This window comes from Neomonachus schauinslandi, chromosome 6 (assembly GCF_002201575.2).
Source record: "Neomonachus schauinslandi chromosome 6, ASM220157v2, whole genome shotgun sequence".
Lineage (NCBI taxonomy): Eukaryota > Metazoa > Chordata > Mammalia > Carnivora > Phocidae > Neomonachus > Neomonachus schauinslandi.
The window spans coordinates 9,137,186-9,150,267 of NC_058408.1; the positions used below are offsets into that span (position 1 = coordinate 9,137,186).

Sequence of the window (13,082 nt, forward strand, 5' to 3'; positions counted from 1 at the left end):
TTCCTACCTCTAACTATAACCTTGCCTCCAGGGGAGGACTAAGAGTGCCTTGCCAAGAATCCCGTAAGTCACCCAAGGGTTTAAAGGGATGCCAAGCCCTCATTTTTATACTCCCATGAGTTACTTCTCTCCTTTCCTCTCATGCTTTCCACTTCTTATAATAGGACAACTCTATATTGTCAGCTTATAAGGCAAGTATGATAAAATAGTACATTTGAAACTTTGAGTTTAGCTCTTCCTGGCCAATGTTTATGTTCAGATTACTAAAAACATGTATCTAGGAATATGGTACAAAACAGATCTCACCTTGTAGATGAAATAGCTAAAATTTTGGCGTCTTTATTGATCCTGGGTCATATATTTGGCTTGGAAACAATGTACAACAAATAGTTCCAATTAAGATATCACAAACTAAATTTTTCTTCCAGATCTCTAAATGCTCATGGAGAGCCAATTTCCATGGTACATGGCACACAGCACAGACTTGAGAGTCAGGCCCACAGAAAATATCCATGTAGGCCAAACAAGAAAGATGCTATTTGCTTCTCATTACATAAACAACGCCTGAACTTATCTAACCAACAAACTTATTTTTCTAAAAATTAATCTGTGACTGAAAGTACTATCATGTTTGCTCGGTGCCATTCTCATTTGAATCATACCCAAAAAGGCTAGAAATAACTCAGCACTAGAAAGTGGCCCAAGTGCTAAGGTTGTCTATGGCTCTTGCTACAAAATAGTTGTCAGTCTAATTTGAATGTTTCAAAAGAATGACAGGAATTACAGGGTTCTTCTTGATTTCAAGAGAACTTCCCAGAAGGAGGTGGAGGACCAAGAAATCCACCTGCCTGCTTGGTGGCAGCTCGTGAAGGGGCAAGACCAAGAATCTTCTGGATGTTCTGTGAAGAAAACAGAATTAAAATTGGGTTTTAATATGAGATAGAAGAGTATTTATATAGATCCCATATGAAGAGAAGGCATATAAATTAAAAGTACCATTATGACCTAAAATAGGACAATTACTACCATGTTATCTTTTAAAAGGCTACAACACAATGGAGGTCATAAGACAGTAAAAGCCCTCTCACCTAATGCGACCTTGGTCCACAACCAAAAGAAGCTGATTTTTTCAAGTGGAGAATCATTAAAAGAGGTAATCTTTTATTTCAACTCAAAGCATATAAAGTATATTCATTAGCTGTTTCTTACAGCAAGGCCTTTTCTCTCAATATGGATCATCAGCTGAATTTAGTCATTACTGCACCATCTAAAGCCAAAACTGAAATACTCAATTTCAGTTTTTTCAGGGTGGTAAGGGATCTTAGGTTCCTGCAAAGCAATCTGAGTCCAGAATCCTCCTAGATTTCTAGCACCTCCCCTCACCTTTTCACTTGTCTCATTATATCCAATCCAGCAGTTTTTTCAAAAATTCACCTTCATTAAAGTAGTTCTCATAAAAATCACTTTTTATATTCATATTTTATTACTTACTGTAACATTAAATTACATAAATACAACAACAAGTAAAACCAGCATAAACAGTTTTAGGATAGATACAGGCTCTTGAAAAGCAATGACTCACCTGGTAGGAACAGACAGGTGTGGGCATACCACAGAGCAAACCATGAATGGAGAGTGTGATGCAGGGATTAAATGCTATGCTTTTTTAAAGAGGGAAGTGAGAGGGTTTGTGAATGTGGAGAGCTTCAGTTAAAGGTCAGGTGTTAAGATTTTGTACAGCATTCATAAGAGCGAAAAACTTTAAAGATTATCTACTTTCTCTTGCTCAATTCTTTCATTTTGTATTTGAGGAATTCCAATGAAAACCTAGAAAAGTGTGATGGTTTGTCCAAAATTACAAAGTTAAATGAAGAGCAAAGTTAGAATTAAAACCCATGTGTTTTGATTCATAATCGGATGGATGCTCTTATACAGTACTTCCTATGTTAAAGTTCTGGTCTTCAGAACACACTCTACCCCGTTGGTAGGCAGGTGAGCAAGCGCACATTCACTCAGTAGTTACTGAGCACCACTGTACATAATGCACCATGACAATACCCATATCCAGCCTTCTCTGAAGTGTATACAATCCCTCAGTCCTTCATCATTGGGAATGAGGACTGCTACAGATTTGAGTGTTTATATTTCTGACATAGCACACTGCCAGAATATAACAGAATATATAAAAATGAAGACACAACTTTAAGAACTCATTCAAATTATATTTATCACAAAAACTTCATTCATTCATTTATCCATCCACTCACACACTCACAACACTGCAGCTTGTGCTTTCTTTTTTTTTTTTTAATTAACATATAATGTATTATTTGTTTCAGGGATACAGGTCTGTGATTCCTCAGTCTTATATAATACCCAGTGCTCATTACAACACATACCCTCCCCAATGTCCACCACCCAGTTACCCCATCCCCCCAGCCCCTTGTGCTTTACTTTAAAAAGAAATCTGGGAGGAAGCTAAGAAAAAAAAAATCAATCATAAGATCAGGCTGCTTCTCCTTAGTAAAGCTGGAGATGTATTACTTTTATAATAAAAATAACTCCTTCATGCCTGCTTCTAAAAAGGTGTACAAAACAATAAGACCAAATGATATAATGTCACTAATTTCCCATTTCTTTTATTTTTTTATTTTTATTTTTATTTTTTTTTTAATTTTTTTTTAAGATTTTATTTATTTATTTGCGAGAGAGACAATGAGAGACAGAGAGCATGAGAGGGAGGAGGGTCAGAGGGAGAAGCAGACTCCCCGCCAAGCAGGGAGCCCGATGCGGGACTCGATCCTGGGACTCCAGGATCATGACCTGAGCCGAAGGCAGTCGCTTAACCAACTGAGCCACCCAGGTGCCCCTCCCATTTCTTTTATTTAATCAGTAAGTCTTTACTGACCACCTACAATATATCCAGCATTAAGCAAGGCACTGTGGGAAATGACTTTAAAGATAAAATTTGAAAGAATAAGACATTACAGAATTAGCTATGGATAAACACATTTGTCTAGTTAACAAACACAATAATACAGTCTAGACAAAATATACTAGACATCCTTGATCAGTTATTCTGTAGAGACAGGGGCCAATTAAGTGAGTCCTTACCATTTTAGAAATAAAGACTAGTGTAAAACCTCTGATGCCCTTTAAATTACAGGTTTACCGTAATTTAAAGAAACAACTCAAAGGAAAATAGGAAATATTTTGAAGGGTAGACTGTTGACGTCTTTTTTTTTTTTTTTTAAGATTTTATTTATTTATTTGACAGAGAAACACAGCGAGAGAGGGAACACAAGCAGGGGGAGTGGGAGAGGGAGAAGCAGGGACCCTGGGATCATGACCTGAGCCGAAGGCAGACGCTTAACGACTGAGCCACCCAGGCGCCCTGACGTCCTATTTATGAAATAAAAGCATCTAAATGACTACTGGATACAAGTCCACCGCTCTAGATGGGAAAGAGCTCAAACAGCAACAAAAACATTAAAACGGACACACTTTATTGGCAAGGCTGAAGTTCATGGAAATCCAGGCAGCTCTATACTTTGTTCTCCTGTGGCTCTTGTCACAGGCTTCCTTTGGGAACACTAAGTTTATCAATGTTACATTACTCAAGTATTTGTATTTTACTATAAATGCTTTCTATGTACTACATGCAATCTTATCCTTTAGTGAAATTCTAAACAATCTGTTTAAATTCCTATAGTTTCACAAATGAACCCAGGGCTTTTGATGGTTTTCTTAGATAAGATTTTCTCTGCTTCCCTGTCCGTGAAGTCTTTTTGGTGTAGGAGCTAACTGATGCTCTCAAGATGCAAAAAAGATGGGTAAAAAAGAAGAGGTCACCATTCTCTCTCCACAGTAGTAATACCATCCAACATTTCTATGCACCTTAAAGTTTACAAATAGTTCTAAGGACTAGATGCCAGTCCTCAGTTATCCTTGCTCTGGAGATGAGAAAATTGAGACAGAGAGGTTACAAGTCAGGACGTGAACTGACATACAACTCAAAGTACAGCTTTCCTCTATTAAACCACTCTCTAAGAGATCATTATCTTAGTAATAAAAAAGATCTTGTAGCAGTCCTGGCCTATAAAAACATGCTGTTATGAAGATTACGTATGAGCACATGAGTATGTTACATCATTAAGTAAATAAATGCAGGGGTGCCTGAGTGGCTCAGTCAATGAAGCGTCTGCCTTTGGTTCAGGTCATGACCTTGGGGTCCTGGAATCGAGCCCCGCATCGGACTCCCTGCTCAGTGGAGAGCCTGCTTCTTCCTCTGCCCTGCCTCCCCCTGCTCATGCTCTGTCTCTCTCTTAAATAAAATCTTTTAAAAAAATAAATAAATGCATATAAATTCAAACCCACAAAATGTACAACACCCAGAGTGAACCCTAAAATAAATTATGGACTCTGGGTGACAAAGAAGCGTCACTGTAAGTTCACTGACTAGAACAAATGCAGTGCTCTGGTGCTGGGGGTTGTGGTTGGGGAGACTGTGCACGAGGTGGCAGGGACGAGATGGGAAATCTCTGTACCTTCTGCTCAATTTTGTGGGGAACCTAAAATTGCTCTAAAAAATAGTCTATACAAAATGCATATAAAAACTGTAAAGAGGGCGCCTGGGTAGCTCAGTCATTAAGCGTCTGCCTTCGGCTCAGGTCATGATCCCAGGGTCCTGGGATCGAGCCCCGCATCGGGCTTCCTGCTCCGATGGAAGCCTGCTTCTCCCTCTCCTACTCCCCCTGCTTGTGTTCCCTCTCTCGCTGAGTCTCTCTCTCTGTCAAATAAATAAATAAAATCTTAAAAATAAAAAAATAAAAATAAAAAATAAAAACTGTAAAGATATATAAAAAATAACAGTTTATATATCCTTTTCTCATTCCTTGTCGCCAACTTTTTGAAATATTGCTAAACAGGATAATTTATTAAAAAAAATTTTTTTTAAGATTTTATTTATTTGTCAGAGAGAGAGAGTACAAGCAGGGGGAGTGGCAGGCAGAGGGAGAAGCAGACTCCCCGCTGAGCAAGGAGCCCAATGCGGGGCTCAATCCAGGACCTTGGGATCATACCTGAGCCGAAAGCAGATGTTCAACTGACTGAGCCACCCAGGCGTCCCTATTTTTAAAAAATTTTTTAGGGCGCCTGGGTGGCTCAGTCGGTTAAGCATCTGCCTTCGGCTCAGGTCATGATCCCCGGGTTCTGGGATCGAGTCCCACATCGGGCTCCCTGCTCTGTGGGGAGCCTGCTTCTCCCTCTCCTCCCCACTTGTGCTCTCTATCTCACTATCTCTGTCTCTCTCAAATAAATAAAATCTAAAAAAAAAAAAATTTTTTTTTAAAGATTTTATTTATTTGAGAGCGAGCGAGCAAGCACGAGCAGGGCGGGTAGCAGAGGGAGAGGGAGGAGACTCTCCACTGAGCATGGAGTCTGACACAGAGCTCGATCCCAGGACCCTGGGATCATGACCTGAGCTAAAGGCAGATGCTTAACCGACTGAGCCACCCAGATACCCCTAAACAGGTAATTTAAAATAAAGGTGAATATTTCTATGGGTGCTATCTCAAAGGGCTAGGTATTGTTTTAAGTACTTCACATGAATGTTCTCATTCAATCCTCACAACAGCTCAGTGAGGCAGGCTTATTATCCTTATATGCAGATGAGGAAAAGAGTCAACTGTCAGAGTGATTCAATAAATTCTTACTGAGCATGACACACTGTAGCAGATACTTTTGTATACATTATCTCCATTATGTCTTTCAACAACCTTATCCATTAAACTTGACCTGACTGCTTTCCTATAATCTCCTAATTCTCCTCCAATTTTTCAGGGCTTCTTAGTAAGATTTAGCTTAGAGATATGCATTTTGCTAAAAGACAAAAGCTTTTTTTTTTTTTTAAGATTTTATTGATTTATTTGACAGAGAGAGACAGCGAGAGAGGGAACACAAGGGCATAGAGGGAGAGGGAGAAGCAGGCTTCCCATGGAGCCGGGAGCCCGATGTAGGGCTGGATCCCAGGCTCCTGGGATCACAACCTGAGCCGAAGGCAGACGCCTAATGACTAAGCCACCCAGGCACCCCAAGACAAAAGCTTTAATATATTATAAAGATGGTATGGAAGAATACTTAATATACATGCAAAATACAGTAAGATTTGGTAAGGTTATAGAAAAATATAAAACAATTATTTTGAATTTCTGTTCTGTCTTGTGTAATAGGGTAACAACTAAGGAGTGTATGTCAGAAGGGAAAAACAAAGGAAAAACATTTTCCCATAATCATGCCTTCAATTGGCAGGAAACCCAGAAAAATACCATTACAGGATTTGCGTTCCTTCCTCTTCGCAAAGGATAAGAACCGGTGATCAAGAAAAGGAAGTTGTTGGTTGCTAACTGGATATTTTGGGAAGACCCAGGTCACTAGCCATAAATACATTCTGCTAAATGTTATTCCTTAGTCATTTAACTAAAATAACTCAGCCATGGCAAGCCTTAGTTTATTCTTTGTTAGTTTCTCTGGCATCAACCAACCAGCCTTCACTTCCAATTGATTACAATTTCTCATCAAGTTCCCGTAACATAATCTTTACTAGATCCATAAAGCTGTATGGAAATCCGATCACCTCAGATGGCCCCACCCAACAACCTAGGGTTTTCACATTCTATCTAAATTAGATGTTTTAGAGAATGATGTAGAGATGAAATATTTACTGAGAACAATGGCAGTACACTGGGGTACCCGAAACACTACTGGGTCAGCAATCAGAAGACTTGAGTCCCAGTACAGGCAAACCAGGCAAAGCAGCAATAAGGCAAAGTCTTCTCACCTTACCGAATCTCAGTTGCCCAACCCCCTGGAAAGAAGAGGGATCACTAGATCAATCACTTTCAACCCTTTAGGCCACAGAATCCTTTCTTTAAACAAAATCTCATGAAAAAACCCTCTACAGAAAACAGATAAAATACTGTTAGGGACCTGAGGCCTCCTGCTGGGCCCTTCAAGCTTCCCATCAAGCACCTTCAAGAAGCCAAAGTCCCTGTGGCTCTAACATTCTAGAATGTGACTATGTTCTAACAAATTATATTGCAGATTTCAACACACATCTTGCAAAGTGGAAATCAAAATTCTGAAAGGAACATGAGCACATCAAATCTGCACTAGAGTAATGCCACTTCCTTTGTAATGCTGATGAACTTTTCTGTCCTAGGTTGTCTAAAGGCCTTGCTTATAATAAAGGTCTTTTTTTTGAGGGATGGGGGTATGTCAGGTGATCAAGTGACAATCCAAATCTCTGTCTCTCTCCTAACCACCTTTCCAGTAAAACTTCCCTTAGATCCCGTTTAGCCCTTCATCTGAGGATCAGTCAAGGAGAATGTTCTGAATTGTAGTTTAGCGCAGGAAGACAAGATGTATGTTTGTATATTATATATGTACTCAACGTATGTAATGTATTTTTAATCCTGTAACGAATGGTAGGATGTGGCTGGTACAGAGTGGGGTATCTAAAACTCAGAATGAAACTTAAGTCTCACTGGTTTGAAAAACCAAAAGACAGGGATTTGGGTGACCACAGCAGCTTAAAACCGAGTGAGAAACTCTTGGAAAACAGTTAACAGAGGAGAAGTTCACAACTACATTTAAACTCTGCCCAAATCTCTTAAACTATGCCAAGTGTGAGACAGCTTTCAAGTAGCCTAGCTGAGACTCAAATAACTGAGATTTCAGGTACTGCCTACAAGAAAGGAGACAGAGTATAGAGTTTGAGTGACAAGTTAACTTCCTGCTTAACTAAAAACCTGAGCACTCTTCCAAAGAATAATAGACACCTATCATAACAATGTCCAAGATACAATCCAAAATAATTAGATATACCAACAAACAAGAAACTTGACCCATACTTAAGAAAGCAGGCAACAGAGTCCAATCTTCAGATTATCCAAATGTTACAATCAGTAGATAAGGTCTGTATTTTAAGGCAGCTAAATAGGGGCACCTGGGTGGCTCAGTCGGTTAAGTGTCCGACTCTTGGTTTCGCTCAGGTCATCATCTCAGGGTCATGTGATCGAGCCCCGCTTCAGGCTCCATACTCAGCGCAGAGTCTGCTTGAGATCCTCTCTCTTCCTCACCCTCTGCCCCTCCCCACCTCTGCTCTCAAGTGCTGTCTCTCTCTCTCAAATAAATAAATAAAATCTTAAAAAAAAAAAAGCAGCTAAATAACTATGCCAAAGGGCATAAAGTATGTTCATAATAAATTAAGAAATAGGAAATCTCAGCAAGGAAAAATGATAGCAAAAAAAGAACAGAATGGAAATTCTGGAACTAAAAAATATTATATCAAAATTTAAAAATCATTGTGTGCACTTAAGGATAACTCAGATGAGGGATGACAGAGAAGTCAGTAAACTAAACACGGATTAACAGAAATTATCCTATCTAAAGAACAGAGAGGAAAAGATTTTTAAAAATTGAACAGAGCTTCAGGGTCCTCTTAGACCATACTGAAAAGACAGACATGTAAGAAACTGGAATCAGAAAAGAAGAGAGAAGGAACGGGCAGGAAAAAAACTCTAGCAGCATTTAAAAAAAAATGTAATACCCTAGGCATATCCAGCCAAACTGCTGAAAACCAAACTTAAAGAAAAAAAAATTTAAAAGCAGGCAGAGAAAAGTGACACATTATCTATAGGGATACAAAGATATGAAAGACTTCTCATCAGAAACAATGGAGGCCAGAAGATAGTGGAAAGGCATTTTAAAAAGCTGAAAGGAGGGCTCCTGGGTGGCTCAGTCGTTAAGCGTCTGCCTTCGGCTCGGGTTATGATCCCAGGGTCCTGGGATCGAGTCCCACATCGGGCTTCCTGCTCGGTGGGAAGCCTGCTTCTCCTTCTCCCACTCCCCCTGCTTGTGTTCCTGCTCTCACTATCTCTGTCTTTGTCAAATAAATAAGTAAAATCTTAAAAAAAGAAATAAATAAAATAAAATCCTGAAAGGAGGGGCGCCTGGGTGGCTCAGTCGTTAAGCGTCTGCCTTTGTCTCAGGTCATGATCCCGGGGTCCTGGGATCGAGCCCTCCATCGGGCTCCCTGCTCAGTGGGAAGCCTGCTTCTCCCTCTCCCACTCCCCCTGCTTGTGTTCCCTCTCTTTCTGTGTCTCTCTCTGTCAAATAAATAAATAAAAACAAATAAATAAATAAAATAAAATGTTGAAAGGATTAAAACAAACAAATGAGAAAAACCCAATCAACCCAGAATTCCATATCCAGTGAAAATATACTTTAAAGAGAAAATAAAAATACCTTCAGATAAATGAAGATCAAGAGTATTTGTCACCAGCAGACTTACACTATAAGAAACACTTAGAGGGGTGCCTAGGTGGCTCAGTCGTTAAGCGTCTGCCTTTGGCTCAGGTCATGATCCCAGCGTCCTGAGATCGAGCCCCACATCGGGCTCTCTGCTCCATAGGAACCCTGCTTCTCCCTCTCCCATTCCCCCTGCTTGTGTTCCCTCTCTCGCTGTGTCTCTCTCTGTCAAATAAATAAATAAAATCTTTAAAAAAAAAAGAAAGAAAGAAACACTTAGAGAGAGTGAGAGACAAAGGAATAATCTGATGCTGTACTATGGGGGACTAACATTAAGCAGCGGCATGCTCAGCTCCTGTTATATTCCACCAACAATTCCGCACTCAGAAGTCTTCTACTCACTACACACTTTCAAGCCTCCATGCTTTTACTCATACTACTTCTGATGCCAAGAATGCTGATAAGGGGCGCCTGGGTGGCTCAGTCGGTTAAGCGTCTGCCTTCAGCTCAGGTCACGATCCCAGGATCCTGGGATCGAGCCCTGCATTGGGCTCTCTGCTCGGCGGGGAGCCTGCTTCTCCTCTCCCTCTGCCTGCCCCTCTGTCTGCTGCTCTGCCTACTTGTGCTCTATCAAATAAATAAATAAAAACCTTAAAAAAAAAATGCTCTGGGGCGCCTGGGTGGCTCAGTTGGTTAAGCGTCTGCCTTCGGCTCAGGTCATGATCCCAGGGTCCTGGGATCGAGTCCCACATCGGGCTCCTTGCTCAGCAGAGAGACTGCTTCTCCCTCTCCCTCTGCCTGTCTGCTGCTCCCTCGCTTGTGCTCTCTCTCTCACTATCTCCCTCTCTCTGTGTCAAATAAATAAATAAAATCTTGAAAAAAAAAATGCTCTGATAAGATTGGAAAAGCCCTACTCATCCTACAAGATAGAACTAAAATGGCCCCTTTGTATAAAATTTTAGTTTCATCCCTTAGCCATTTTGCTTCCATAGCATGTTTTTTTTTTTTTTTTCTGATACCATTTTGTACATGCACACACACATCAAGGGCATCAATCATACTCTACTATTACTTATGGGTCTGTCTTTCCATACAGATTATGAATTTCACAAAGGTAGAAACCATTGCTTTTTACCCTGTACTCTCAGCATCAAAGAAGAATTCCTGGCATTGTATAAAGACTTGAATCACTCTTCAGCAATGACAGGCAATATTCTAAATAAAGCCTTGAACTCATGCACTGAAACAACTCACAAAGAGATCAGGTTAAGGTAATGCCGAATAATCTGTTCTTCTCACTTGCTAGTTAAGCTATCATTTTCTGAACCACCTGCATTCTCTAACTGATTTGAACTTAAGTACTAAAAATGAAAACACTCTGCTTGTAGATGAGCTATACATTAATGAACTAAGCTCTAAGTCTTAAATAAAGTGACATATGTTAATGATGAGGAACAGGAGATGGCAGGCATTTGATCTTCTCATTTTGATGGCTTTAAATATACTGACATGACATAATTAGAACCTGCTTTTATACATACACAGGGCACATCAAAATTCTTTGCCCTAAGCAAGCCAAGAGTGAAAAAAAATAAAAATTTATTTTTATCACTCTTCTGAGCACATATACCTGTTCAAAGAGACAATGACAAATTCTCACGGATACTTTTTCAGATACAGTCATACATACATAAAGTTATATGTTAAGATATGGGTGAAAAAAGAAAAAAAAAATAAAACTCTTCCATTCTTCCTCAGAACCACTAATCCTTTTTGCTTTCAAAGAAAGAGCATTCCATTCATAGGTTTTACAGTTCTATAAATTCATAAGAGTAAGCCAGTTTTCCCCTTAGCTGTTTACCAGGTAAGTTTACTTGGGTTTTTACTGAGATTTAGAGCACTTTTTATAGAGGAGATCACCATTTACACAATCTATTACTGACTCATAAGAAGAAGAAAATAAAAAAAAGCAAGTACTTTAATTTTGGGAATTAAGGAAATTTCCTTCTATTCTTGAATTCCGTCACTACCCTGGACTAACTTAACACCCCTGCTGGAAGCTGGCAAACCTACCATTTCCGCTGCTGCAAATTCATACAAAAGAAATAGTTGGTGGTGTGAAGGTCAAGGCAGCTTAATCATTTGTTCACTAAGCACTAAGGAATTTTAAAAAAGGAGAAAGATAAAATGAGAAAAGGTAATTAGATTTATTTTCAGTTAATGATGTATCACCCTGTTTCAATCTATAAAAAGCAACTTTATCCTATCTTGGGCTGGGGAACAAATATTAATTTTATTTATTTTTTATTTTATTTTATTATGTTAGTCACCATACAGTACATCATTAGTTTTTGATACCCCAGAGGAGGGGGCACTAATTGATCTTTTAAAAAAATGTGACGCTAAGAACTGCTAACATTCTGTGTCACTGTCTTCTGATTATCATAACATGGTGAGGTTGTCCACCAACCCCCTTTCACCTTTGTGAAAACTGAGACTGAGAGAGACTCCAAGAGGTTGACATTCCCAAGGATACTTAGCCAATAAAGTAGCAACAAGATTCAAACACTGGTGTTTTACCCCAAACACTGTACCTCCTCAACCTTCCAATGCATTCCTCCTCTCTCCCCATCACTTTAAAGTTTCTGAAGTAGGGGGGCATCTGGGTGGCTCAATCATTAAGCTTCTGCCTTTGGCTCAGGTCTTGATCCCAGGGTCCTGGGATAGAGCCCCACATTGGGCTCTCTGCTCAGCAGGAAGCCTGCTTCTCCCTCTCCCACTCCCCCTGCTTGTGTTCCCTCTCGCTGTCTCTGTCAAATAAATAAATAAAATCTTTTAAAAAAAAAGTTTCTCAAATAGGAATGTATCTTAAAATCGATTATATGATCAGTATAGCATTATTTTTGCTTTCCCTTGAAACCTCTTAAGGCAATGGTCAATCATTTAATTAATAACATCCTAGCATGGGAAAAAATATGTACAAGATGAAAACCAGATTCACAAATACTTATGTGAACTAGTAATACATCATAAAATTGTGTTAGTTTAGGTTCAAAGTTCAACCTTGGTTTCATCTGCTTCTACTCTGAATGACTAATATAATAGAAATAATTTTAGGGGTGCCTAGGTGGTTCAGTCGGTTAAGTGTCTGCCTTCAGCTCGGGTCATGATCCTGGAGTCCCAGGATCGAGCCCCACGTCTGGCTCCCTTCTCAGTGGGGAGTCTGCTTCTCCCTCGTCCTCTGCCCCTCTCCCTACTCCTTCTCTCTGTCTCTCTCTCACTCACTCTCTCAAATAAGTAAATAAAAAATTTTAAAAAAAAAATTTAAAATGTTTTTTTTTTTTTTTAAAGATTTCATTTACTTATTTGACAGAGAGAGACACAGCGAGAGAGGGAACACAAGCAGGGGGAGTGGGAGAGGGAGAAGCAGGCTTCCCGCCAAGCAGGGAGCCCGATGTGGGGCTCCATCCCAGGACCCCGGGATCATGACCTGAACCCAAGGCAGATGCTTAATGACTAAGCCACCCAGGCGCCCCTAAATGTATTTCTATACCCTCATAATTGATAATGATTTTTTAAGTGAAGCTATCGGGAGAAAAATTAACCTTTTAATTTCAAAAGAAACAAAGGTTCCATGAAGTCAAGGACCATAATTATGTGTCAGTTTTGTTTAAAACTGTATAATAAGCACCTAGCCCGGAGCCTGATACCTGTCTATGCTCAATTTTGTTGAGTAAATAAATGAACACTCTGTCAAGGAATTATTACTAATG

General features: G+C 39.6%; 1 protein-coding gene across 2 annotated transcripts in view; it reads right to left on the reverse strand.

Annotated features, from left to right (window-relative positions):
* Positions 1–314: 314 nt before the first annotated feature.
* The window catches only part of TMCO1 (transmembrane and coiled-coil domains 1), a 54,399-nt gene continuing 41,631 nt past the window's right edge, over positions 315–13,082 (reverse strand). For both annotated transcript variants that reach the window (XM_021698413.1, XM_021698414.1), the window contains exon 7: positions 315–899. In XM_021698413.1, the coding sequence (XP_021554088.1) occupies positions 801–899 (99 nt within the window). In that variant the 3' untranslated portion in view covers positions 315–800. The remainder of the gene's footprint in view (positions 900–13,082) is intronic.